The sequence below is a fragment of the Delphinapterus leucas genome, chromosome 8 (genome assembly GCF_059928025.1).
Source record: "Delphinapterus leucas isolate spDelLeu-1000000601 "Yukka" chromosome 8, BTC_Dleu_Yukka2, whole genome shotgun sequence".
Classification (NCBI taxonomy): Eukaryota; Metazoa; Chordata; class Mammalia; order Artiodactyla; family Monodontidae; genus Delphinapterus; species Delphinapterus leucas.
The window spans coordinates 102,012,919-102,040,116 of record NC_143136.1 but is presented as its reverse complement, the minus strand read 5'-3'; the positions used below and the strand labels follow the sequence as shown (position 1 = coordinate 102,040,116).

Below are 27,198 nucleotides of genomic sequence, written 5' to 3'. Positions count from 1 at the left end.
TCACCATTTACACAATTTTAATGTTTCCTAATTTACATATGTATTACTTTAGAACTCTAACCAAATTACACAAACTGAAACATTTTCAAAGCTTTACTATAGATACTATTCAGATTCTATTCCAAGTAAGGAAAAAGAGGAAATCACTATCGAGGCATTCTTCAGCCAACACCATCCTCTTAACACCAACTGTTAAGAGGCAGTTCTATGAAAAGGATTGTATTTGTGAAATATCCAATGGTATTTTAATAACAGATTATAATGTAACTATCACTATAATGACTCAATGACTTTAGAACATAAGACACCTCAATTAAACTTTTCCAAAAAAGCAAATGGACTTCAAAAGCTTCTCTATATTGATACTAGATATGTTGAACTGATTATATATGTTTAAAATTATTATATCTAATGTTATGTTTTGCTGTAAACCACTTGAAATAATTCTATCTTTATTTCATGTTATATATTCAACAAATAAGGTGATTGGTTCAGTTTTTCAGTGTTCTCATTTTATTTAATTATGCACATATAAAATATTTGTGAATCTCAGCAGTCAAAATTATATTAAAATATACACTCAGAGAGTTTCTACAATTCTGCCTTATCTCTTCCCTGCGGCCGATAAGTAGACACTTGTATTCTTTTTTTTTTTTAGATGTTGGGGGTAGGAGTTTATTAATTGATTTATTTATTTTGGCTGTGTTGGGTCTTCGTTTCTGTGTGAGGGCTTTCTCTAGTTGTGGCAAGCAGGGGCCACTCTTCATCGCGGTGCGCGGGCCTCTCACTATCGCAGCCTCTTTTGTTGCGGAGCACAGGCTCCAGACGCGCAGGCTCAGTAGTTGTGGCTCATGGGTCTCGTTGCTCCGCGGCATGTGGGATTCTCCCAGACCAGGTCTCGAACCCATGTCCCCTGCATTAGCAGGCAGACTCTCAACCACTGCGCCACCAGGGAAGCCCTTGTATTCTTTTTGATTTTATTTCCCATTTCTACACCAAAAAGCAGGCTATATCATATTTTCCACATACAGTGGAGATCACTCTATATTAGAATAACAGTCTTTCTCTGATGTTTTTTAGCTGTACCTTATATAATCATGTGTTCTCCCCTCATCTCCCAGGCCCCTTTCATCAAGGCAAGTCCATATGACAAATTCTGCCTAATAGGGTAAGAGTAGAATTGATGCCTCACTTCTGGGCCAATCATGTTAGAGCCAATGTGTGACCTGCTTTCTCTCTCTTCCTTTGCAATCATGATCAGAGAGTCCCAGTTGTGGGATGGGAGTAACTGCATTCCTGAGTAACCCGTGGTAGTCAACACACCTAGAGGGTCAACCACCCAGAGCAACTGAGAGATAATAATACGACTTTTATGTATTAAGCCTCATGAATTTTTGTTTTTTGGTCTCAGACACCGTAACACATGTGGAACTTCATTACATCTGTCACGGAAGCTTCTTAAAGCAAAGACTTATTATTCCACTTTAACACACCTATGAAACATCTTTCAAATATCTGTAGTTGGCCATGGAAAAATCTCAGGTAGTTGTAAAATTTATTTATCGAAGAGACCACAGTTTCCTATCACAATAGAATCAAAATAAAAGTAGTCAGATAGTAAAAGTAATACTAAAGTATAAAAAAGAGTTTAATCACTTAGAATGTGATTAAAGCAAAAGCTATATATAAATATGTAACAACTAGGGTAAACTGAAAACAAAATGGCATTAATAATTATTGTCGCTATCATCAAGAAAAATGTAAGTGATAAAATTATATATATGAGACCAAAGTAGTAGGTTTTAAAAAATCAGTAGAAAACAAAATTGTGTAAAAATAAATGAATTAAATGTTCAACTTTCTAAGCTAAAAGAAGTGAAACATAAACCAAAGTGAATTAGAAGGTTCAAATCACTTCAAATAAGGTAGATATTAATAAAAGTTTAAAGAAATAATGAGGAATTAACAAAATGAAGAAAGATTATTGTATCAATATTAATCGAAAAAAGCAAAATTTTACAGGGAAGTAAAGAAATAAAAAAGAACACATGCAGACTTTTGATTTCTGGTTCAGCATGTGAAAAGTATAGAAACTGTCACCCCATATAACAAGTAAAAAACTGAGCAAACTGAAAATAACTCTTCTTAGATCCATAAGAGAATTGAGGTCACAGGGCAAACTGCTGCCTTCAAAATGGGAGAGACAGACAGGTGGATACAAAGAATCTCATTTACAGAGCAGAAACTCACAAGGAGAAATCTCCACAGGAACCAGGGTAGGAAAATTTAAACTGCAATCTGCAAGTTGCTAGAGGCTCATTGTGGGCAAGTCTGAGAGTTAAAAACTTGGATTGAGTACTCACTCATAGGAGGAGTCCCCCACTTTTGTGCGTCTAACCTACAGAGTTCATCCCTACCAAGTTTTCACACTGAAAATTAGAGAAAATGTGCTCCACTTTCAGCAGAAGTCGGGTGGTAGGGGTGGAGTACCAATTTTGAAATAGGCCAGAACATTCTGTTCTTTTTCGAAAGGCAAATATTCCTAGACATTAAACCTAAGTATTTCTGGAGAGGAGCTGAAAGGAAGGGGGGAAATCCAGAAAATAGAGACAAGGAGGGAGTGTCTGCAAAGGCGGGTTCTGCTCCCATCCTGGGGGAGAAGCTCACAGGTGAGAGGCTCTGAGCAGATTTCGCTTTTGAAATGAATGGTGCTGTCCCAAAGTACGGCCACGTGGGGGGACAGACCTTCCAGAGTCACTTTCAAAGGCAGGGGTGCTCACACGTCTTTGTGTGTAGGGGTATGAAAATCTACAGGGTGGAATGGCACATATTTAGAAACCACATTCAAATTATAATAACTCACTTTTAGAAGAGGGAAAAAAACCCTACCTCATTGCAACACAGCCTACAAAAGTAAGGCCTGACACAAAGCTTTCCTGAAACTGACACGAGCTTCCAAGGAGGAGGAAGGAATATGCTTCCGAGGCGGGGACGTGGTTCACGGGTTTCAATGAGGCTGGCGAGTCGAGGCTTCAGCGCGCCCTCTAGAGGCCAAGGATCCAAAGTACAGCGCGAGCTCGCCCCGCCCCTCCCCCTGCCCCGCCCCTAGCGGAGCCGCCAGCCTCGCAAAGGGGCGGTTCAGCAGGGACCCTGCAAGAAAAAGCACTGGGCGGGCGAGGCAGGGGTCCCTCCAAATGTGCGTGTGCCTCTTCTTGTTCTGCCTCCGGTCCGGGTAGGAACTGAGTAATAGGGGAAGGGGAGAAGGAAGGGGTGGGAGAGGAGGAAGCATATGCTTGCTTTATGGGGACTCATTTTTTTTTTTTTTTTTTTTTTTTGCGGTACGCGGGCCTGTCACCGTTGCGGGCTCTCCCGCCGCGGAGCGCAGGCTCCGGACGCGCAGGCTCAGCGGCCATGGCTCACGGGCCCAGCCGCTCCGCAGGATGTGGGATCCTCCCGGAGCGGGGCACGAACCCGCCTTCCCTGCATCGGCAGGCGGACTCCCAACCACTGCGCCTCCAGGGAAGCCCTGGGGTAGTTTACTCTTATGGGACTTGGTCCCCTCCCTCCATATTCAGCTAGAGGAGAGAGGGGTAAGAGAAGACCCTCCAGGATCACCTCCTGTCCTTCTCTCCCTCTCCTGTAGTGAAAACACCCCTTAGGTCAAATTCTGCATCCTCTTTATATTGTAGTTAACCAACAGTCTGTTCTCAGCCCCCCAAGCTTTGCTTTTGATAAGTAGTGGGAAGCTTTTGGAAATCAGAAAAACTTTTTGTCTCTGTGAAGTCAAGTTTTCAAGATTGCTGTCTTCCTAGCATTAAAAAAAGAATCATTTTGAAAGGTGAGCAATGACACGTTCAAAAGACATTTCTTCTCCGGGTCTATAACTTCAAAAATGACAGCAGAAGATTACTATTATTTTGCCTAATTCTAAGTACCCAGGTTTTGTATTCTAATATAATTCTACATTAAAGGGAGTCAGGACTCCGCTAGAAGGTAACTGATTCCATGTCCAGGGAGTAGCAAAAGGTGAGGAGGGGCCTGGTGTATCTTGCTGTTGGCCTCAAACAGCAGGATAGTTGTAGTTGTTAAGAGCAATTTTAGTGTAAAAAGGCATGAGACTATAATGCTACCTAGAAAGGGAAAACTTTATGTAATGTGTACAAAAAGATAGTATTTTAAATAAACTTCAATAATACGGACGGTGTTGATACTGTATGGATCTCTTATTTCTTGAGGCTCTGTTTATAAAACTGCATCCGTCCAACATATTCTCTGTGTTTGCAAGTGGAAACAAGTGAGCACAGGCAATGTGAGCAAGGGAGAGATGAGCAGGGAGAGTAGCAAGGACCTAGCAGCACTGATGGCCACACAAAGTCACAAAGTAGAAAGAGCCCGAGAGTGTGCTGCAAGATGATGGATTAGGCAAGACTCTAAAAGAAGAGAACTGCCTAGACTGCATTTCCTGAGTTCTGGGAGATAAAACCTCTAGTTGTCCTAGTTAATTAAAAATGAGTCCCCAGGGCTTCCCTGGTGGCGTAGTGGTTGAGAGTCCGCCTGCCGATTCAGGGGACGCTGGTTCGTGCCCCGGTCCGGGAGGATCCCACATGCCGCAGAGCGGCTGGGCCCGTGAGCCATGGCCGCTGAGCCTGCGCGTCCGGAGCCTGCGCTCCGCAGCGGGAGGGGCCACAACAGTGAGAGGCCCACGTACCACAAAAAAAAAAAAAAAAAAAAAAAGAGTCCCCATAAAGCAAGCATATGCTTCCTCCTCTCCCTCCCCTTCCTTCTCCCCTTCCTTCCCTTCTCCTTCCTTTTCAGGTCTTTTTACTGTATTCCTAGAAGTTATCAGAATAAACCCCACCATAATCCCACAAAGGTAAAAAACAGCTAAAAGGGTGATGATTATAAGATGTATCCCATGGTGTATTTGTGGGTATTTTCTTTCAGTCTACATCTTTTTCTTAAAGGGCCAGATACTTAATATTTTAGGCTTTGCAGGCCATGTGGACTCTTCTGCGGCTACTCAGCTCTGCTGTTGTAGTGCAAAAGCAGCCATAGACAACCTCTGAATGTAGGGCACGGCTGGGGGCCGATAAAACTTTATTTACAAAAGCAGACGGTGAACCATAATTTGCTGACTCTTGAACGAGAGTATGTGAAGCTTCAAATAATCAGTCGTGATAAGACTCTAATTTTAGTTTAACTTGTTGAGGAAATTTATTGAATTAAGTCTGTAATCGGTGTTCAAATATTTATGAAAAACTGTTCTCTAAATGTGGTTTATTAAAATTGTGTTGTGTTTAATAAAGGCTGCATTCATTTCCATACAAGTGGTAGGAATTATTCCTCTCTAATCATAAAAGCCCTTCTGATATTAAAATAGTCTACCCACGTAAAGGGCAGAGCTGAATCTAAACTCCCTCATTTTTCATTTGGTAAAATAATGAATTCCCATTCATTCATGTGTGACAGAGACTGGCGGGCTACCAAGCAAATCCATTTCCTCTTCTCACGGGCACACACAGCCAGACCACATTTCCTGGTTCCCTTACAGTCTGGGTGCCGTGTGACTGAATCCTAGCCAGTGTGCTATCAGCACAAGTGATACATGTCAGTTCCAGACCTGGCCCGTAAAAACCTCCACTTTCTTTCCCAGTCTGCAGGCTGAATACAGAGAACTCCAAGGCTGTAGGGGAAGGCAGAGCCAGGGCCCTGGAAAGAGCCATCCGCTGAGTGGGAAATCGGTTTTGGGCTTCCCATGAGTGAACAATTAAATTCTATTGTAAGAGTCTCTGAGATTTTTGGTGTAGCTCTTATAGCAAAAAACATTATTGTAATTATGGTAATGGTGGATTGCAATGAAGATTTATTAATATAATTTATTGTGAAATATCTTTGAAGGGGGTAAGGTGGAGTACGGCAAGAAGTAGATGGAATTTTGACATCCAGCCACCCAACCATTTAACAAATATTTATTGAGGATTTATGTGGCTAAGCTCTGAGGATACAGAGATGGAGAAGACACAGTCCCTGTCTTCAAGGACCTCACCAGGAGGGAGCAGGTAGTTGTGTTAACAAATAATTGTAATACAGCACCCAGAGTCCCAGGATAGAATTGTATCCGTGGGCGTGAGTGGGATAGAGGAAGGAGTTACCAGTTGGGGGAAAGGAGGGAACAGCTTCTTTCAAGAACGCACAACGGTGCCACAGCCTGAGGTCAACTGGATCTGTAGTTGTTGGGGGAGGGGAGAAGTACCAGGAGGTAAGCCAGAGAAGCAGACACCCCTCAGGTCCCACCAGGCAGGTGGCAAGAGGCAGGCAGTGGGGTCCAGGATTGAGCTCTGCATAAAAAGCTCAGGATTCAGCAGAAGTCTGCTCTCACAGTGCTCTTTCCAGCCACCACAAGAAGAGGCTGTACAGTGAGCTAGGCAACAGGACCTGTGTAAGCTTGCTGGGACCCCTACAGTGACGGTTGGCACCATCAGAGTTCTTCCCTTGGCTTCCTACAAAGGTCTGTGCTTCCTACTAAGGTTCAGTCTCTCAGTAGGCCCTGAATGTCTACTGTGTATCCAGTACAGCTCCAATTCCATTGTATGGTAGGCGGTGGGGACCACAGACACATAAGCAGATCATTTAAATTCCGTGCATGTGATCAGTCTGCCAAGAGACATACTTGCAGGATATCATAGGAACTCAGTGAAGGGGTTTGGCTATACGTATATAATAGGTAGGGACTTCTTGACCTCATCTTCTGGAATTTGTACACTAAGTCTTTGTTCCCTCCTCACAATAAAAACTGCTGTACTTACTGAGTAGATGCTGGGTGCCAGGCGCTTTATGCATCTGAATACATTTGATTTCATCCAGTCCTCGTAACAACCCCCCTTCCAGATGAGTAAATGGCGTCTCAGAGAGGTTAGTAATAAGTGGCAGAGCCAGGATTTGAATCCAGGCCTGCTGGCACTGAGGTGAGTCCCATACTTTAAGCACTCTGCCCTAGGGCTGACTCCCTGGGGGCTTCACACTCCGCTCATCAGGCCCTCAGGCCTTCCTTCTTCCAGACCTGGGCCCACTCCATCCAGGGAGCAATTATGCCATCTCTGCATATCCCTCTGAGAACCATAGCTGGCTCTCTCTGGACTGTCTCCAGCCCTGTTCTGTCTTCCTACACAATTGTGGGTAGGTCCCCATCCTCCTTCCAGGGCCCTGGGCTGTCAGGCCTACATGTGACAGCCCAGTCTTCTCCTACACAGATATTTCATGGTCACTGTCACCTGCACAGCTTTAGACTTGGGGTTTCTCCACCTGCAATGCCTTCTGCCTCTCACACAAATTCTAGTGCCTGTGATGTCTGCCTCAAATTCTGCCTTCTCCAGGATAACGTCCTGGCACGCCAGGACCTCTGCCTTTGAATTACCTATTATTTTCATTGCTAGAACATGAACTTAATTGTTTTCCCGAGACATCTCTCTTCTATAGTACTTTTTTCAAGTATAGTTTTCACATATATGACAGCCTTTCTTTCTTCGGCAAGACCGGAAGTGTATCCAAATTTTATTAGACTTAAAATGTAAGGTGTAATTAAAATACAACTTAATTTCTGTCTCTAATGCTGCTTTTTTTGTTACTTTAAAAAACATTAATTTTATTGAGGTATAATTGAATACAATAAAATGCACTCATTTTAAATATACATTTTGATGAGTTTGGATAAATTTATGTATTCACGTAGACCGCCACAATCAAGATAGAAGACATTTATATCACTCAAAAGAATTCCCTTGTATTCCTTCTCAAACAGTTCTGCACTTCCATTCTGGCCCCAGGCAATCACTGATCTGGTTTTTGACACTGTAGATTAGATTTGTCTCTTCTAGAGTTTCATGTAAGTGAAGTATAAAATAATGTGCTCTTGTGTCTGACGTCTTTCACCCAGGCTGATGTTTTGGATATCCATTCGTGTCTCAGTAGTTCCATGTTACTGCTGAGTAGCAGTCCCGTTGTATGAGTACACAACAATTTTCTCTTCCATTCTCCTGTATGGATATTGGAATTGTTTCTTGGCCATTGAGAATAAAGTTGCTGTGAACATTTGGGTATTAGGTTTTGAGTGGACATGTGTTTTCATTTGTCTTTCGTCAACACTAAAGAGAGGAATTGCTCGGTCATAGGGTAAAGGTCTGTTTAACTTTATAAGAAACTACCAAACTGGGAAGTGGTCACACCATTTTACATTCCCATTAGCAATATATAGTTGCTCCACATCTTCTTCAACGCTTAGTAGTGTCAGTCTTTTTAATCTGAGACATTTTAGTGTATATGTAATGGTATCTCACTGTGGTTTTAACTTGCATCTCCCTGATGACTAATGATGCTAAGTATCTTCCCTTGGGCTTATTACCCCTTTGTATATCTTCTTTTTTGAAGTGACTTAGAATCTCTTACCAAGTTTTAGAAATTGGATTCTTTATCTTCTTTTTATTATTGAGTCGTAAGAACTCTTTATATATTCTAGATACAATTTCTTTGTCAGGTAAATGTATTGCTAATATCTTCCCCCCAGTTTAGCCTTGCCCTTTCATTTTCATTTTCTTAATTACATCTTTGAAGAGTAAATGTTTTATGATGAAATGCAATTTATCAATTTTTTTCTTTATGGTTTGTGCTTTGTGTTTTTTGTGTCCTATCTAAGAAAGCTTTGCTTACCCCAAGGTTTCAAATATTTTCTTATGTTTTCCTCTAGTAGTTTTATAGTTTTACCTTTTATATTTAGGTCTATGATCCATTTTGAGTTAATTTTTTATATATGGTATGAAAAAAGGGACAGCTTTAATTTTTTTTCCGTATGGATTTCAGTTGTTTTAGCTCCATCTGTCAAAAAGTCTATCCCGTTCCCCACTGAATCATTTTGGGACCACTGTCAAAAATCAGTTGACTAATAAAGCTACAGTCATCAAGACAGTGTGGTATTAGGTACTAGAATAGACAAGGAGAATAATGGAACAGAAAACAGTCAATTGATCTTTGACAAAGGAGCAAAGGGTAGTCTTTTCAACAAATGGTGTTGGAATTACTGCATATCCACTTGTTATAAAAAATTATTCTAGACATTAACCTTACGTGTTTCACAAAAATTAACTCAAAATGGGTCATAGACTTAAATGTAAAATACAAAATTATAAAACTCCTAGAAGATAACATAAGACAAAATCTAGGAGATCTTAGATTTGGTGATGACTTTTTAGATAAAGTACCAAAAGCATGATCCGTGAAAGAAAATTTAAAACTTCTGCTTTTTGAGAGACACTGTGAAGAGAATGAAAAGACAAGCCACAAACTGGCGGAAAATATTTTCAAAACACATATCTGATAAATTGAAAGTTAGCAGAAGAGTAGCTCTTGCATCCTGTGATATTGCTAAACTCTGTTATTAGTTGCAGCTTTTTTGTAGACTCCTTGAGTTTTTCTTTCGATGTAATCATATTATCTCTGAATAAAGATAGGTTTACTTCTTTGTTTCCAACCTAGATATTTCTTTTTCTTACCACAGTGCCTTGTTAGACCCTCCAGTACACAGTTGAATAGAAGTGAGAGTGGTCATTTGTACTTGTCCCTAATCTTAGAGGGAAAGCATTCAGTCTTTCACCATTAGGTATGATGTTAGCTGTAGTTGTATTGTTTATACGCTTCATCAAGTTGAAAAAGGTTCCTTGTGATCTTAGTTTGTTGAGAGTTTCTGTCATGAATGGGGAGATGACGTTTGTCAAGTGCTTTTCCTCCATCTTTTGAAGTAATCATATTTTGTTTCTTTAGTCTTTTGGTATGAATTAAAGCAATTAGTTTCTGAATGTTAGGCCAAACTTGTATCGCTGAAATAAATCTCACTTTATCCTTTTTATATATCACTGGATTTGATTTGCTAATATTTTGTTAAGCAGTTTGATATCTATGCTATCTTTTGTCTTTTTTTCACTCACTGTAATATTGTGAGATTTGTCCATATTGTTGCATGAGGCTGTAGTTTGTCCATTTATTATGCCACTGTGTGCACATTAGCTATCTATACTCCTGTTGATGGGCATTTGGGTTGTTTCCAGGTTTTGGCTATTGTGAATAGTGTTGTTATGAACATTTTTGTACATGTCTTTTCGTGAACACGTGTGTGCATTTCACTTGTGTGTGTACCCAGGAATTGAATTACTGGGCCATAGGGTATATGCATGTTTAGCTTTAGTAGGTATTGCCACACAGTTGTAAAAAAAAATATTTGTGCTGATGAGAGTTCTGGTTGCTCTACGTCCTTGCCAACTCTTGACATTTTTTTTTTTTCTTTCTCATTTTTGCTATTCTGTTGGCTGTGTACTTGTCTCACATCATGGTTTTACATTTCCCTGATGACTAGTGAGATTGAGCAACTTTTCATGTGTTGTTTGGCTACTTGGATAGCCTCCTTGAGAAGTTCAAGTCTTTTATTCATTTTTCCATTGGGTTATCTGTCTTTTTGTTATTGATCTGTAGGAATTCTTTATATATTCTGGATATAGGTATTTTGTAGGATAGACATATAGCAAGCATATTTTCCCACTCTGTGGCTTGTCTTTGTACTCTCTTAATGGTGTTTCCCACTGTGGTTTTAAATGAAATTCTATTTAACAAAAAGTTTTTCCCTCGTCTCAAATAAAAACTGGGTTTCTGGCTGGCCCTATAGTTTGATAGTTTTCTCGTACATAATAAAGTGTCCTTAGATGGAGTGAAAGAAGCCTCCCACAAAGGATACAAATGTATGATTTCACCCATATGAAGTTGCAGAACAGGCAAAACTAATTTATGGTAGAAAAAAATGAGAGCAATGTTTGCCTCTGAGAGCATGATGACAGATAGTGGCTGGGAAGGGACATGAAGGAACTTCCTGGATCAACGGTTGTGTTCTATATTTTCATAGGGATCTGGGTTGTACAGGTACATGCACTTGTTAAAACTTATCAGTTGGTACATTTAAGATTTTTGCATTTTTTGTGAATAAATTTTACCCCAAAGAAATAAAAAAACTGTAAGCAAATGTTGAACTCTACTTAATAATATATATGCTTAAGTATTCAGGGAGAAGCATACTAATGTCTGCAACTTACTTTGAACTGCATCCAATAAATCATTCAGGTCGCTGGATACAGTAGTGGATGGATTGCTGTATGATAAAACAACTAGAGTAAAATGCTGTGGTAAAAATGGAGTTAGGGGATACTCGGGTGATCACTGTAAAAAAAAAAAGAGTCTTCACTTTTCTGTAGGTTTGTAACGTTTCATAACTAAATGGACAGAAATAAGTTGAAAGTCCTTAAAAAGTCCTTCAAAGTTCCGTGTGGCTAAAAGAAGGCCAGTTTTTCCTGCTCTGCATCACCTGCTTCTGCAGACCCTCCCTCAATCTGTGTGTCCCTCTGTTCTGGCCTGGGGCCACCCCTGCAGGAAAGCGGCTTCCTCCCTCCCAGCCAGGAACACCATTCCTTCCGCCCATCCAAGAGCTCAGGATCCTGTGCAAGCATGTGCGTCTTGACTGTTTGCGTGGTGCAGGAGGATTGCGTCCTCACATTCAGCCCGCAGAGACTCCAGGAAAGGCTAGGCGTTTGATGTCCCCCCGCCTGTGGCATCCGGCCAGCCCAGCCTAGGGGATGCGCCTCCGCCCCATGCGGTTTTCCTGGGTGCAGTCCAACTGGGAACTCCTGCCGCCTCCAGGGGCTTCCTGGTTAACCATTTAACACACGTGACCTCGGTTAATGGAAAACATCTGGCCTTATGCTCCCAGGCAGATTGAGACTTTGGAGAGAAGAGCTGGAACTGAGAAAGAAACGTCTGCTCCAAACAAACGAGCTGAAACTGTGCAAAAGATGGCAGAGAGATTGAGACAGAGGGAGGGAGAGTCTGGAGGAGCAGAGGCCCCTAGAGGGAGGAACCTGGAGAAGACGTCAAACCCTCTCACTTTCAAGGGAGTCTCAAACTGCAAAACACCATTTTTTACCTGCCAAATTGTAAAAACAAAATAATTTTTAAGTGATAATACTCAGTGCTGGCAAGGATGTGATAGTGAACGAGCATTTTTGTACATTACCAGTAAGAACTTTTTATGGAAATAATTTAAAAATATGTATAAAAGATCATACATTTTGAATCAGTAAATTAGGGTGAAGAATCAACATGTTTTCAAAGACCTGTATATAAAATTGTTTAACAAAGTATTATAATAATAGCAAAATTGGATATTGTCCATCAGGGTACTAATTAAATTACAGTCCAACAATGTAATGCAAATATTATGCAGACATTTTTCACGATATGCTTTTAGAGGAGAAAAATCAGGTTACAGAATTTTATATACAATGTGATTCCCGTTATATGCTATACGATTATGAGAAGTAACTTGTTCTCTTTTTCATATTTCCGGTATTTCCCAAGTTTTCTGCAATGCATGCACATTGTTTTTCAAATCAGAGAAAATTTTTTTTTAAAAGCAGCATAGTCTGGGACTGGGGTATGAAAGTGATGTCTGTCTAGGGATTTGGGATATAATGTAAAGAAACTGTATCTTAAAAGGCTTGTTTATAAACTCGTAAAAAAATCAATTTGCAAAATCTTTTGCTTATAATATGAAGTCAGTGAAGGTTCCAGCTTGGGATCATATTGATGGAAATGTTAAATTGGTGGGTAGAAGGAACAAAGACTACAGCTTAAGAGCAGAGTTCTCTCTGTATTGGGCTGGAGCAAATGTACTACAAAATTCCTGACTGTAGTTGTAAGCACGTGATATGAACTGTTCATGGTGGTGAAGGTTACTGCTACTGCTGTCTTGCAACATAGATGGCATTAGTTGCAAATTCTCACTAGCCACAGGGGAAATGAGGAGTCACTGGAAGGGAAGGATCAGGGGGGAAGGGAACTTCCACTTACGGAGCTCCTATAGTTTGCATTGTGCTGTGAGTTTTGCAAGCATTATCAATCATCTAATCCTTAGAGTAGCCCTGTGAGATGTGCGTTATGTTGTAGCCAGGAAGTGACAGAAGCCCATGTCAAACTAGCTTAAGCAAAAAGAGGATGTAGTGGTTCAGTTATCTGGAAAGGACCGTTTGGTGGAGGCCACATGCAATATGCCCATAAATCTCTGGCAGGTTATGTCTAACCCAGAATAGCTGCCACCGTGTCTCCCATCCCACAGGCCTTTCCTACATTGTGATTATGATACTCTTCACATCAAGAATGGGGTCCGTGTTCTTCCTCCTTGAATTTGGGTGGGCTACGACTATGGCAGAGGTGATACCGTGTGACTTTTGAGGCTAGGTTATAAAAGGCAGTACAGATTCTACCTGGGTCCCTTGGCACACTCACTCTGGGAGCTCAGCCACCATGCTGTGAGGAGGCCCAAGCCATATGGAGAACTGTGTGTAGGTGCTCTGGCTGACAGCCAGCATTAACCACTAGACATGTGAGTGAGGAAGCTCTGAGGTGACCTCATCCCCACCACCATCTAGCTGCAACCACATGAGCCATCCTGAACAAGAGCCGCTCAACTGAGCCTAGTCAAGCCCAGAACCAAGAAAATGATAATGAAAGTATAGTTGTTATTTTAAGCCACTAATTTGGGGGGTGGCTTGTTATACAGCAACAGATAAAGTGTCCAAATAAAATCTCAGGTAAGAGGTTTTATTGACATCATTCTTTGCTATGGCAAACAGCTTCTTCCATGCTTCTGGGAAAGATGGCAGCAAGCAGCTCCCGCTTATCATGTCCCTACAGTTAGAGATTTTGGAGGATGGGCAAACTTTCCACTGAGGCCTGGCCACTTAAGGTGTTCTAGGCCGCTGGCCATGAGATCATTCAAAGAGGGTCGAAAGACCCAGACAATCATTCTTCTCTAGGATTTTCATGCTGGGACCTTCAGGAAAAATGATCCCTCCTATACTCTAGGACCTTGATGGGCTAATTCCCCAGGAATAGGGGAGGGGGAATTATACCTCAAAAGCAGGGGTGCTGGTCCAAGCGCACATGAGCACAAAGGATATACAGTTTAGTATTGGGGAAGAGTCTTGGCTACCTCAACCAGAACCTCTCAGATCTTAAAACCATAAAAAGATTAATTCATGGGCTTCCCTGGTGGCGCAGTGGTTGAGAGTCCGCCTGCCGATGCAGGGGACGCGGGTTCGTGCCCCGGTCCTGGAAGATCCCACATGCCGCGGAGCGGCTGGGCCCGTGAGCCATGGCCGCTGAACCTGCGTGTCCGGAGCCTGTGCTCCGCAATGGGAGAGGCCACAACAGTGAGAGGCCCGCGTACCGCAAAAAAAAAAAAAAAAAAAAAAAAAAAAGATTAATTCATTCTTTATTCATTCAAAACACTTTTGTTGATTAATAATAGCTATCATGTATTCATTTTTCTTTTGTGTATTAGGCATTTATTAAATCTTCACTCAATTCTGCACCATATAGATTAGCCCTATTTTATAGACAAAAAAAAAAAAAAAAATCTGAGGCTCAGAGAAAGTAAGAAACTTACTCAAGGTCAGAAAGAATAAGCGTGGCCACTTTGTGATTCAAATTATATGGCCTGGTGAACTGGCAACGTTCCTCAGGGCCACACTTAGGCAAAACTGTGTGAAGGGCTGAGATAATGAGTCCTTCCAATCCCCTCCCACTCTGCAGTCGCCCCTTTCTTTTGGCAAATCTCCTACCAGATGCTCATGCCCTGGTGCCGGTGGGTGATTTCTAAGCATGGTCGCCTTGGCAGCAACCTGAGCCCTAGCTTTTTCATGATTTCCACCAGAACTGTGCTCATTCCCATGCCTTTAAGGCCCCTGATTTCTAACAGAGGTGAGCCCAATCAAGTATTCACAAGAGAGCCCTCCACATAATGGTGTCTCATTTGTACTTGACCAAGACATTCAGGGTCTTCTAAAGAAAGGCTACTGGTGTAAGAGACCAGCCCATGAGCGGCCACACGGGGATCAGTGGGCATATCACTTTCCTAGGGCTCCTGTGACAAATCACATAAACTGGGTAACTAAAAAAGACCAGAAATTTATTCTCCCACAATTCTGGATGCCAGAAGTCCAGATGCAAGGTATGGGCAGGGTTGGTTCCTTCTGGGGAGTCAGAGAAAACCCATTCCACGCTTCTCTCTTGTCTCCTGGTGTTGCCGGCAGCCCTTGGCATTCCTTGGCTCCTAGATATGTAACTCCAACCTGTGTCCCCGTATTCACGTTGTCCTCCTCTTTGTGCATGTCTTGGTCTCAAATTTGCCTTTCCTTCCTCTTACAAGAACAACAGTCATTGCACTAGGACCCAGCCTTAATCCAGGATGATCTTGTCTTGAGATCCTTGTTTCAATTACAATTGCAAAGACCCTCTTTCCAAATAAGGTCACATCCACAGGTGTTGGGGTGTGTGTGTGTGTGTGTGTGTGTGTGGGGTTAGGACTTGGATGTATCTCCTGGGGGAACACAATCTAACCCACTCTAACAGGGCATTTTGGGGCCCTACAAGTCACACACTAGGCTACCCTGCACCAAGTGCAGGGTTCTGTGCTGTTTTTGATATCTCGCTGATTTCTCTGGAAAGCCTTTGTGGGGCTATCTTTACAGCTACATAAAAAGGAAAATATTTTCAGTCTAGACTTACACTAGTTCATTGATTACTTAGCAAGAATACTTATCAAAAAAATCACAAAATGGGACTTCCCTGGTGGCGCAGTGGTTAAGAATCTGCCTGCCAATGCAGGGGACACGGGTTAGAGCCCTGGTCCGGGAAGATCCCACATGCCACAGAGCAACTAAGCCCGTGCGCCACAACTACTGGGCCTGCGCTCTAGAGCTCGTGAGCCACAACTACTGAGCCCACGTGTTACAACTACTGAAGCCCGCGCGCCTAGAGCCTGTGCTCTGCAACAAGAGAAGCCGCCGCAATGAGAAGCCCGCACACTGCAACGAAGAGTAGACCCTGCTCGACGCAACTAGAGAAAGCCCGCGCGCAGCAACGAAGACCCAACGCAGCCAAAAATAAATAAATAAAATAAATAAAATTAAAAAAAATCACAAAATAAGAAAAAAGCTGTAGGTCGACTAATTCCTGGTCCTCCAAGGGTTGAGTTGTATTCAAGGCAGGTGGGTGTTGCGAAGCAAGGGGGATTCTCTGTTTGGAGGTGTACAGAGAGGGCAACCAAGGGCACTTCTGTTGCAGTTTCTGGTTTACAGCTCTTTCAGAACAAGGAGGGCATCTGAGTTACCCTTAGACCTAGGATCCTGATGGGGCTTTGCTCATTTTGGGGGTCTGTTCTTAGTTACCTCAAGCCCTTTCAAAAGAGAGGTTGTGTGCAATCACACAAATAAATAAATAAATAAGGGAAGAAACATTTTGACCGTCTCTTCCCTGGGAGCTGCTGAGGGCAGAGGTGCTGTCCTGTCCTGAGCCAGCGCAAAGCCACAGCCCCTTAAAGCCTGCCTCCGCTGGTTATTTCTCTGGGCTCATCCTCAACTCCGAATACCTGTAATTTATTTATTTATTTAATTTAACATCTTTATTCGAGTATAGTTGCTTTACGATGGTGTGTTAGTTTCTGCTTTATAACAAAGTGAATCAGCTATACATATATATATGTTCCCATATCTCTTCCCTCTTGCATCTCCCTCCCTCCCACCCTCCCTATCCCACCCCTCTAGGTGGTCACAAAGCACCGAGCTGATCTCCCTGTGCTGTGTGGCTGCTTCCCACCAGCTATCCACTTCACACACTTAGTAGTGTATATATGTCCATGCCACTCTCTCACTTTGTCCCAGCTTCCCCTTCCCCCTCCCCGTGTCCTCAAGTCCATTCTCCACGTCTGCATCTTTATTCCCGTCTTGCCCCTAGGTTCTTCAGACCACCCTTTTTCCTTTTTTTAGATTCCATATATATGTGTTGGCATACGGTATTTGTTTTTCTCTTTCTTATTTCACTCTGTATGACAGGCTCTAGGTCCATCCACCTCACTACAAATAACTCAATTTCGTTTCCTTTTATGGCTGAGTAATATTCCATTGTATACATGTGCCACATCTTCTTTATCCATTCATCTGTTGATGGACACTTAGGTTGCTTCCATGTCCTGGCTGGCTATTGTAAACAGAGCTGCAATGAACACTGTGGTACATGACTCTTTTTGAATTATGGTTTTCTCAGGGTATATGCCCAGTAGTGGGATTGCTGGGTCGTATGGTAGCTCTATTTTTAGTTTTTGAAGGGACGTCCATACTGTTCTCCATAGTGGTTGTATCAATTTACATTCCCACTAAGAGTGCAAGAGGGTTCCCTTTTCTCCACACCCTCTCCAGCATTTATTGTTTGTAGACTGTTTCATGATGGCCATTCTGACCCGTGTGAGGTGATACCTCATTGTAGTTTTGATTTGCATTTCTCTAATGATTAGTGATGCTGAGCATCCTTTCATGTCCAATACCTGTAATTTAATTTTACACACCTTTATTCATCTGGCTGTTTAAACCGCCCCCTCACAACTTCCCAGCCTGATTCCTGTCAAGCCGGCCATCCCTGGGGCCTTCTTGTTCCCCACCTCTGGCTCTCCTTCCTTTCTACGCTGGACACATGACCTTCTGCTCAGCCCCATTTTATTGAAGAAACTGAGGCTTACAGAGGTGACCCAACTTGCCTTATGTCCATGTAACTAGGGCAATGGCTGAGCCAAGGTCCCCAGATTGCAATCCAGTGGCCTTTCCATGTCCCCCAAGATGCCTGGTCCCTGATCCATAGCAGCAGTTCCCAGGCTTTTGGATCTTGGAACTACTTTGGAATAGGGAGAACACCCTAGGCCATGGCTGACCCCCAATTATTGAAGCGCTGCTAAGAAGGGAGCAGCAGTTTGTGTCCTCAGGCCAAGGCTTGTCCACACAGTTGGGGAGGGAAGTACTGAGGGTGAGGATAAGGGAAACCCTCCAGGCTGCTAGCAAGTTGCTGTTTGCTGGACATCATGCTAAGCACCTTACCCATTTTATTGGCTCATTTTCCAGATGAAGGAAGTGTGGCTCTAAGAAGATAGGTGATTCAGCACCTGAGAGCCTGAAGTGGGATTCACATGTACGTCTGTCACCAAAGTCAGACTGGAGGTAAGATGTCCCACCCAAGTGTGGGGTGTACCTGAGGAGGGGGTGAAGACTGGTGTCCTGCCTGCTCCCCACTGCCTATCGCATTTTTTCCCCAGACCTGTGAGCCCTCCCTGGGCTGTACATAGACTCCTGAAGAGGCTACGAGAGCAGGCACAGCCCCCAAGGCTACTGGTGACATGTTCTCAGAATGCCAGACCAACATTGCTTTCGGAGAAACCGGTACCACTACTTTATAGTGAGTGGGGAGGGCCTCTCCTAAACATGGCAGAGCCTCGGAATCACCCGAGGTGCTTAAAAAGTACAGCTCGCCTGGACCCCACTGCAGCCTTGGAGAGGTGACCTGCTTTTCGAAGCCACTCTTCAGGAAGGAGCTGCCAGCAGGTGTGGGATTCCGCAGCGTCTTACGCTGGCCCAGCAAGATAAGGGTCACCACCGTCATCGGACAGCCGAAGGAGGTGCAAAGGGAGGGGTAGCCAGCGGTCACGAGAGGCAACGTGATGGAAGGGGATGAGAAAGGCCTTCCCCGGCCAGAGGTCTCTGGGTTTGGATCTACTCATCACCTGAGTCTTCATTTCCTCCTTTGAATAATGGACACGGTAACCCCCATCACACAGCTAGGAGGTGTAGTCCCCACCTCAAGGCACCATGGATGACATTCAGAACTGAAGCAAAGAGACTGAGAGGGAGCCTGGCACTGCAGGTCCTCCGCAAAGGACGGCCACCCATCAGAGGCCAAGCCAGGGGTGGGCAGAGGGGCCTTGGGTCTGCCTTTTCACTCCAGTGTTTCTCTGCAGTCGGCATCCGCTGGAGAAGGGATACGAGTCATCACAGTACAATCTTAGCGGAGTGTCACTAACTGCAGGGGGCCGGACTGTGCTATCTTTATCAGGGCTTCCTTAAGCTCAGGCCCACTCTTCCGGGATCCTGGCTGGCAGCGAGGCAGTGACATGGAGCCTGAGCACAGGCTGCCTTTCACAAGCTAGAAATGGGGCAGGATACTAGGCAGGTGCTTTTCTTATCCACACCCTCTCCAGTGTTACCAAAGGAGTGATAATTTGCTCTTGTGCTAGGTCCCTGACTCTGATAGATATTGCAAGGGATGCTGCCAGGGACAAAAATTAGTTTGAAGGAGGGTGAGAGAGAAACTCCTGATAAAGTGCTACACACCAGGGCACCTACTGTATGCCAGGAGCTTCTCACAACCCCGGGGTGGGTGCGCTAGGCCCGACCCTGGATCAGGTCTGTTTGGACAAGCACCATACCTTGGCCTCTATGTAAGACTGTTTGTCCTTTGGTTTACTCCTGAAACAGCCAATAACCGAGCAAAGATGATCCAAATATGGGTACAGGTGAGTGGCTATGACTCCTTATTGCCTCCCTTGGGGCTCACAGATGCCCATGAGTTGGGTGGTCTTGGCAGCCTGGGTGGAGTGAAGCCAGGTGGGAGAGGACGGTGGGCTCCCTGCCTCATATGTCCTCAGTCGCATCCGTGCCCAGGAACTGGTGCTGCACAAGTGACACTGCTATTCAGGATGTCACCTCCCCTGGGCCGCGTGTCTGTGTTTTCGACCTTGACCTTACTCCTTTGTTGGGGTGACCTTACCATCTACATCTGAGCTGTGGGGCTTAGCTTTCCTTGGGCAGCCTGGGCTGGAACAGGACGATTAGCTACTCTCAATAATTACTGATACAGTCAGACTGACCATCTGAATGCCTTTGACCATGTCGACTCCCCAGCAGCTCCCCATCACCTACGGTCAAATTCTGTACTTTTGGGGCTTCCCTGGTGGCGCAGTGGTTGAGAGTCCGCCTGCCGATGCAGGGGACATGGGTTCGTGCCCCGGTCTGGGAGGATCCCACATGCTGCGGAGCGGCCGGGCCTGTGAGCCTGCCGTCCGCCAGCCCCACCAGATGCCTGTCCTCCCTGCTGCTCCTGTGTCTCCCATCACAGTGCTGTTCATGCCTGTGAGGCCACCTTGGATGGTACAGGTATCTGGACCAGGGAGATCTGCACCTGAACGCTGGTTCTGAGTTTCTTTACCAGCTGAGTGACCCTGGCCAAGTCACTGTAATGCTCAGGTCTCACTGTCGAGCAAGGCTGAACTATGTCTAAAACCAGGGTACAGGCTCAGGACGGGAGAACTAAACTTCCTGGCCTCAGAGAGCCTCTCCTGAATTCCTTTCGGCCTTAGCATCCTCACCCGCAAAATGGAAATACGAGTGCTTCCCCTGTAGGACTGTGGAAGTGACTGACGGGGAACATGGGGCAGGGAGGGTCTGACAGCTGTCTCCTTTTCTTCCTTTTTACTATGCAACTGCCTGCATCCTCCAAAGTCAAGCTCCAGCCTTTCTTCTCTGCAACCTTAACCCCTTGCCCTTCCTAGGTCCTGATTGCCCTTCTCCCTGCTAAGCCCTTGCTTTCCCCACTTGTTTTTTGCCTGCCCAGCTGCCTGTGGCCAAGCTTCCACACGGACTCCGGGAATGCTCCCTGCAGATGCACATTTCACCCTGACTGGGGCTTCCACCCTTGTTTGCTCTGCAACCATGGACTGGTTGGACCTCAGACACTCATCAACCCTGCCTTCGTCCAGCATTGCGGCCAGCAATGTTCCTGACAGAGGGTTGGCAGTAGCTGCAAACCGACATCTCAGCCTGCCTGACCAGTGTGGCTGGAGTTGAGGGAAGGAGGTGGGAAAGGCCACTTCTATAATCCTTTTCCTCCACACGAGAGGTGAGCACATGCCAGGTCTCAACAGGTGGGAGTGCCTGCCCACCCTCCAAGAGGAGGGTGAGAAGGGTAAGTTCAAACACTTCCAGATGAAATTGTTAGAAAAAGTGAGGAAGAGAGATCGCAACAGAGTACATTATTTCAAGAACCCAGGTTATCAAAGACTTAAAGTAACAAACATACTTTTAATTGACCTATTGATAAAAACTACTCAGCAAGGATCAGTAACCATTTCAGCCCCTACTCTGTTAGTGTCATATCCTGGGCTATTTTGAGCAACTGGGTTAACTAATCATTTACTAACTTCATCCACAATATTAGAAAAACAAGGTATTAGATCAGTTTAGGTGAAATGTGTGGCTGGCAGCCAAACCCAGTCCCTTATATTCCATATTTTTTCTTTAGTTCTTCTACTTTGTCGACATAAGCTTTCATGGCATCTTCCCTGGAAGTCCCTGTAAGGCATCAACAAGATTATTTGTCACAGAGGCAGCATGGTAGAAAGGTAGCAGACTTTAGAGCCCTGGTTTAATGCTCTGAGGCTCAATTTCTCACCTGTGAAGTGGGTCGTGGTTCTACTACCTACACCTCACAGACCTGGCCAGGATTTGACTTGAAGTCCTCAAGGAGCCTGGTCCACAGGCAATGCTCCATAAAGCACTGAGCCCATAATGTGTGTGCAGCTGTCCAGGGCCTGTCACTGGCCTGCTGGCCATGTGAGTCCCCCTACTGTCATGTCAAGCCTAACGTGGGGAGCTACAGTGACTATTGGTCCTGCTGACTTTCACAGTTGGCTTTGACCTATCACCTATTTCTCTGTCGGGCTCTTATCTCCCAGAGCTGTTAAGCTGCCAGGGAAAAAACAAAGCCAGGCACCCTCTACTCCCCAGAGAGAAGCTGTGAGAAAAGTTCTGAGAACTCTGAGCACAGCAGCTGGCTCTCGGAGGGGAATATAGAGGACACTGGAGATACCCCTCAGAGACAGTGATGCCCAGAGTCCTGGATTCTACGGTGAAGGAGAGATACTCACTGAGAATCAGAGTGTGTTCTGGAGCAAGGGCAAGTACATGGGGCCTGGGAATGGTATGGAAATGCCCAATAAGAATGGACAGTCAGACGGGCATTCCTCTTCCAGTTACTTGCAAATCCTAGGAGTATATTTTTTGTATTCTGGCCCCTTTTGAATTCAAGTGTTTCTCATTTGCAGGAAGACAGAGGGCTTATTCAGAAACAAGCTAGCTAGGGCACAAAAGCTGGCAGGCACTTTAGTGCCAACTTTTGGGTCTTACGGCTGCAGGTGGCACGTGATTAAGTCAGAGCTGGGATACTTCTTGCCTGCTGTTGCTTAGCGCATAATAGCTCCATTCACCAAGGCTACGATGTGCCAGCAGCTTGCCACGCATTAGTTCATTCCTTTTTTTAAGGTGCCTTTCTGGCTGGAAGGGAACTGGGGAGGGCTGCTTGGGCTAGAGGGTCACCGCCTGGCCTTGTGGGGGAGAGGGAGGTTTGGACAGGAAACCACCCCTTATTCTAAATACATATAAAGGCCAAGCCAACTCTTATCACCTCCCAGTCTGTTAGTGGCCTGGTCCCCAGCCCCTCCTCTCTCCAGATGATACCATGACTCAGAGATGGTGTTTTTGGAAAAGGCATAAATGGTATTAGAAGAATAAGTAGGCCGCCCAGTTTTTTTTCCATTCTGGCCCCGGTCAAACTGGTTCCCCAGCATGTGCCTCATCCACTGTGTTCTCTCTCCTCACCCCTTATACTCCTTAATGAAGAGTATTTCATTACTGGGCTTCCCAAATGAGGGAAACGTATTAGAACAATTACCTTTCAGCTCATTCCAGGCATCCCACTTGGCCTTGCCTTTGAGGTCCAACATTCCAGGCCGTTCTTAAACAAGAGAGGGAAAGACATGAGACCTGCTGCAAGTTCTAATAAGGAACTTTATCAATCGTCTTGCCATGAAAGCTATATTTTATTACACTATTCCTTCTAGGCTCTGCTATGGAGTTAAATGGGTCTAGTACGGCGGGTTCTGCCTTCAGAAACCCACATGTACAGAAATCCAAATTTAAAATCTAGAGAAAGTAGGAGGAAAACTGTTCTCATTACTAGAGAGTCCTTGTCTTATAAATTAAATAACTCCAAAATTTCTTTTAAGAACCATACTTTATTTTTTCTTTTTTTTTTTAAACAAGTACTACAATCCATTCATCTGGTTTAAAATTCAAACACCACAAGGGGAATACTATAAAGTTTCCTCCCACTTTTCCCACCCTATTTCTCTCCCACATTATTATCAGTTTTCTGGGTGTCCTTTTCTGTGAACTGTCTGTTCATATCCTTGCCCCATTCTGCTACCAAATTGTTAGTCTATTTCTTGTTGTTTTGTGGGAATTCTGTTCGTGAGGGCAAGATTCCTTTAAGTTATACCATGGTTTTACCCATATAGACCTGTTATCAGTTGCACTTGGAAAACACACTTACTACTTCCCTGCTGACCTCGTTCACTGTCACACTGAGAAGAAAGCCAAGGGGAGCAATCGCAGTGCCCATAGCCTGGACCACTGTGTCTGAGAAACATCAAGTCTCCCCCCAAGTGCTTGCCAGGAAGCATTCCCAGGGATACCTGAGCGAAACTGCACCTGCAGGATCATCAACAGGATCCTAGAACTGCACATCCTAACAGTCCTTTCGTGATGATGGAAAGGCTGTACATTTGCATTGTCCAACTCAGGGGCCACCTGCCACTTATGGCAGCTGAGCACCTGGAATGCGGCTTGTGTGACTGGGGACTGGACTGTTGATTTTATTTAAGTATTTGCCATTTAAATTTAGATAGCTGCACGTGGCTAGTGGCTACTGTATTGGACAGTGCAGCCCTAGAGTGAGCTAATCAGGAAGTGATAAGATTCCCAAGCCAGTCTACCTATACTTATGTGAAAGCAGGGCAGAGGCCGGTCTCTGTGAAAATTGTGTTGGTCAGAAAAGCTTCTCAGCCATTCTGGTCACCCCCATTTCATCTCTCCTGCCTCCCTAGGAAGATGCAGAGTTTATAAACCCAGGGTAAAACTCACCTTCACCACAAGACCTTTTGGAACTAAGCCGACCCTGTAATCTTTGATTTGGCACTGCCCAGGATCCTTAGCAGCCAGCCCACCAGCTCCACCTTCTACTCCAACTGCAGTGGAATTGGGGGCTACACTTGCCCTCCTGAACAGGGGCGGGGTGACCTCCTTCTACGCTACTATGGCCACCACCTCTGAATCCTTTCATAGGCTGCATCGTGCTGTTGCCATATACTCCTGAGTTTCAGGAACTTATGGGCAGAATGAAAACTGTCCAAGGCAGAAAAGACAGGATTACAGAATATGGTTGTCCAAACCAAGGCCTCAAAATCCGTACCAAGATTTTTTGACAGGGACCAAATGGTCATCTGGAACTGCTATCAGCAAAAACGCTTCTGACCTGCCGCAGGAAGCCAGCTGCTTCTCTGCTCCTGCCATCAGGCTTGGCCTAGCTGCCAAGTGCTCTGACTGATCCTGCCCATCTGGGCTGGAAGCAGTATGGTTCAAAAGAACTACTACTGATCTGAGAGCTTGGAGCAAATTTCTCCCAAGCTGGGATCTTTGCTTCCTCCCAAATAGATGGAAAATGCTGGAATGAATAAAGTTCTTCCCAAACTAGGATTTGCATACTGCTATATGAGCCACCAAGAAACCAAGAACAGTGCAGGGTCTGTGAACCCCATCCAGGAACATGATCTCTGGGGAACCTCTCCCAGCTTAAACCTCAGGAATCCCATGAACTGCCTTAAGAGTAGGGCAGTAGGGCTGTGGGTGGTTTTGAGAGTGAGGTTCCCACCCAGGGATTAAGAGTTCCAGCACCAACCAAGGCTGCTGAGCCAGCTTTGATGAGTCTCGGCCCTCACTCATTTGATGAACCTCAGCATACCTGTATTTATGTCACCCATAGTTGCTTGTTTGTAGCGGCTGTAGATGAACAGCATCTCATCGTCTGCTGGCTTGGTCTTGAGGTGCTTAACTTCCTCAGCAGCTTTCTCAAACTCAGCCTAAAGTCGAGGGAGAGAAGAGGCCTGAATAGAGCACAGTTGTGGGGATGGGGGGGCTGGAAAGGCAGCACTCCTCTTGCAGTGCAGGTGAGGAAAAGCAGTCTTTCCTCAACTCAACAGCACAACTAGAAAGATTCAGCAAAACCAGGAGGGGAAGCACATCGGTTCACTCATTTGATGAACAACTATGCATTGGGCTCTCTCACTATACTAGGTATCAGGTACTGGAAACAGAGGTGAAGGAGACAGCCTAGGACTGCCTGCAGTGGGCATACACTTCACAGAAAAGGCAGCGTGGCCAACTCCCTGGCCAGAACAGGGTCCCAGGACAGCCCTGACTTGCGGATAGGGCTGGCACTGCGTGACTGAAATAGCTGAGAAAGGAACAGGGCATGAGCGCAGCGGTGTCATTGACCAGAGCCCGCTGGCCCCCTCCCCCTGAGAGAGGGCATCCAGCGCCGACCTCTGTCCCAGTGCCTGACTGGAGGGAGGGTAGAGGAGCCAAAGGTCGCCCCACACTGCTAGGTCCCAGAAAAGCGTCTACAGTCGAAGGAGGGAAAGACCTCTAGGTCACCCCTCCTCACGCCGGACACTCAGCCCCTACTTTCCCTGACCTCCAGGCTCTCAACCACAGCCTCCTTGCTTCTCCACTCTGTATGGCGCCCCTACTCCTGCCGTGTCCTTCCGAATGGGGCACACGGTCCCCTTACTGTTTTGATCCATGTAACCCACTACATCCTATCTGTCTTCCTAGGACCCTCGCCTCCAACCCCAATTCCTGCTTCACCGCGAAGTCCTCCCCATGCGCAGCTTGCCAGCAGTTGCGGGCTAAGTAGCGGTGTTGTGAGTCCAAACACGGAAAGTTCCGCTTACAGGGCTCTCTGTCCAAAGAGTGCGCTGGGCATGGGTCCAGGAAGAACAGCAGAGCCGGAAGTTAAAGACCTTGCCCGGTGGTGTCTGCGGGATGATCCCCGCGCCAGCCTCCCGCCCCGTGGCACCTTCGCAGCTAGGCTGGGCACGCGTTATACCTGAGACATGCCGGCGGCGTTGCAACGATTCCAGGAAGCCCGCGAAGACGGCGAGGAGCAGTAAGCAGTCGCACAAGAGTCAACTGCCAGCGCCTTTAGAGGCGCAGCCGCAGGCCTCCCCAACAGCGCTCAGGAGAGCAAGAGGCAGCCAATCAGGAGCCAGCTGTACGCTGGGGGCGTGCCCAGCCTCGGCTCACTGCCTGCCTCTCCGCAACGCAGGAAGGTTTGCTCGCGCATGCGCACCAGGGAGGAGCCGCAGGGGACGCCGGGAGCAGGTGGGGACTGCGGAAGTAGAGCGCTTTCCATTGTGAGGGCGGTCAGGCCGTGGTGAGGATTCGGTCGCGGGCCACTGAAGGGGGTGACCTGCGAGGCAGAGGAGGGGGGGTGGAAGCTGAAGGGCGGAGGTTTTAAAATTTGTTTTATTAAATCTTGTGTCCGGCCGGAAGTTGCACCGTTGGACAAGTAACCTCTCGGGCTTGGGGAGGGCGAGGGTCCCCACCCCTCTCGGGGGACCAGAAGAGGCCCTCTGGGGATGGTCCCTGGAGAATCTCGCGAGGGTGGGAAGCTGGACTGTGTTCCCGAAGGGCAAAGCCGAGACCTCTTCATTTGAATTTTTGGCACGTTCTGTGGCTTGCTGGTGGCCGTAGTTTGCAGTCCTGTTTTGTTTGTGTGCAGTAATCCATCTGGTGCGTCGAAGTCAGGGACAGTGTCTTAATTTGTCTGGACTTAACAAACTTGGCCCGGACTAGGTGCTCAGCAGATATCTGTTAAGTAAATGATTCCTTCATTCATGAATGCGTACTGAATGGTCGGGTATCTTGCGCAGTTCTAGACCTTGAGTATACAGCAGTGAATAAAACATAAATCCCTGCATTCCTGGAACTTACATTGGGGATAGTAGTGAATAACATCAGTTAAACAGGGAGTTTGCTAGGGGAATAGGGAGTTGGAAGTTTGCAGTTTTACATGGGGGGGAGGGTGGAGGGTTAAGGGAAGGTAACATCTGAGAAAGCCCCTCAAGGAGAGGAGGGAGCGTTCCAGGCAGAAAGTTAGTGTAAATGTGTGAGCAGGGAGTGAGGGAAAGATAGGAGATGAGGCTGGAGAGTTAAGGAGGTGGCAGGCTGGCTCCATGATGCAGAACTTTTACTTTTATTCTGAGTGAAATGGGAAGTTAGAGGCTTCTGAGCAGAGAATGAGGAGACTGAGGGGGGCAGCTTTGCAAGGTTGTTACAG

General features: G+C 45.5%; 2 protein-coding genes and 1 pseudogene across 3 annotated transcripts in view; 1 reads left to right on the top strand and 2 right to left on the bottom strand.

The window, feature by feature from the left end:
- The window catches only part of LOC111183404 (vomeronasal type-1 receptor 3-like), a 32,839-nt pseudogene extending 14,269 nt beyond the window's left edge, over positions 1–18,570 (bottom strand).
- Positions 18,571–21,024: 2,454 nt separating this feature from the next.
- On the bottom strand, positions 21,025–26,097 carry DBI (diazepam binding inhibitor, acyl-CoA binding protein). Its single transcript, XM_022590623.2, has 4 exons — positions 25,966–26,097; positions 24,820–24,937; positions 22,693–22,755; positions 21,025–21,314 (listed from the first exon to the last, which is right to left on the bottom strand). The coding sequence occupies exons 1-4, from the start codon at positions 25,972–25,974 to the stop codon at positions 21,241–21,243; spliced, it is 264 nt and encodes an 87-aa protein (XP_022446331.1). The 5' UTR covers positions 25,975–26,097; the 3' UTR covers positions 21,025–21,240.
- Positions 26,098–26,189: 92 nt separating this feature from the next.
- C8H2orf76 (chromosome 8 C2orf76 homolog) overlaps positions 26,190–27,198 on the top strand; it is an 86,775-nt gene continuing 85,766 nt past the window's right edge. Inside the window, exon 1 of one of the 2 annotated variants that reach the window (XM_089916900.1) lies at positions 26,190–26,292. The gene's annotated coding sequence lies outside the window, so the exon portion shown is untranslated. The remainder of the gene's footprint in view (positions 26,293–27,198) is intronic. The other variant, XM_089916902.1, reaches the window with a different exon arrangement.

What these genes read in the sequence shown, in the direction of transcription:
- DBI (XM_022590623.2), bottom strand. An exon ending in TATGGGTGACATAAATACAG is followed by an intron (nt 22,756 to 24,819) that starts GTATGCTGAGGT and finishes CTCTTGTTTAAG; the next exon opens with AACGGCCTGGAATGTTGGAC. An exon ending in TGCCTGGAATGAGCTGAAAG is followed by an intron (nt 21,315 to 22,692) that starts GTAATTGTTCTA and finishes GATGCCTTACAG; the next exon opens with GGACTTCCAGGGAAGATGCC.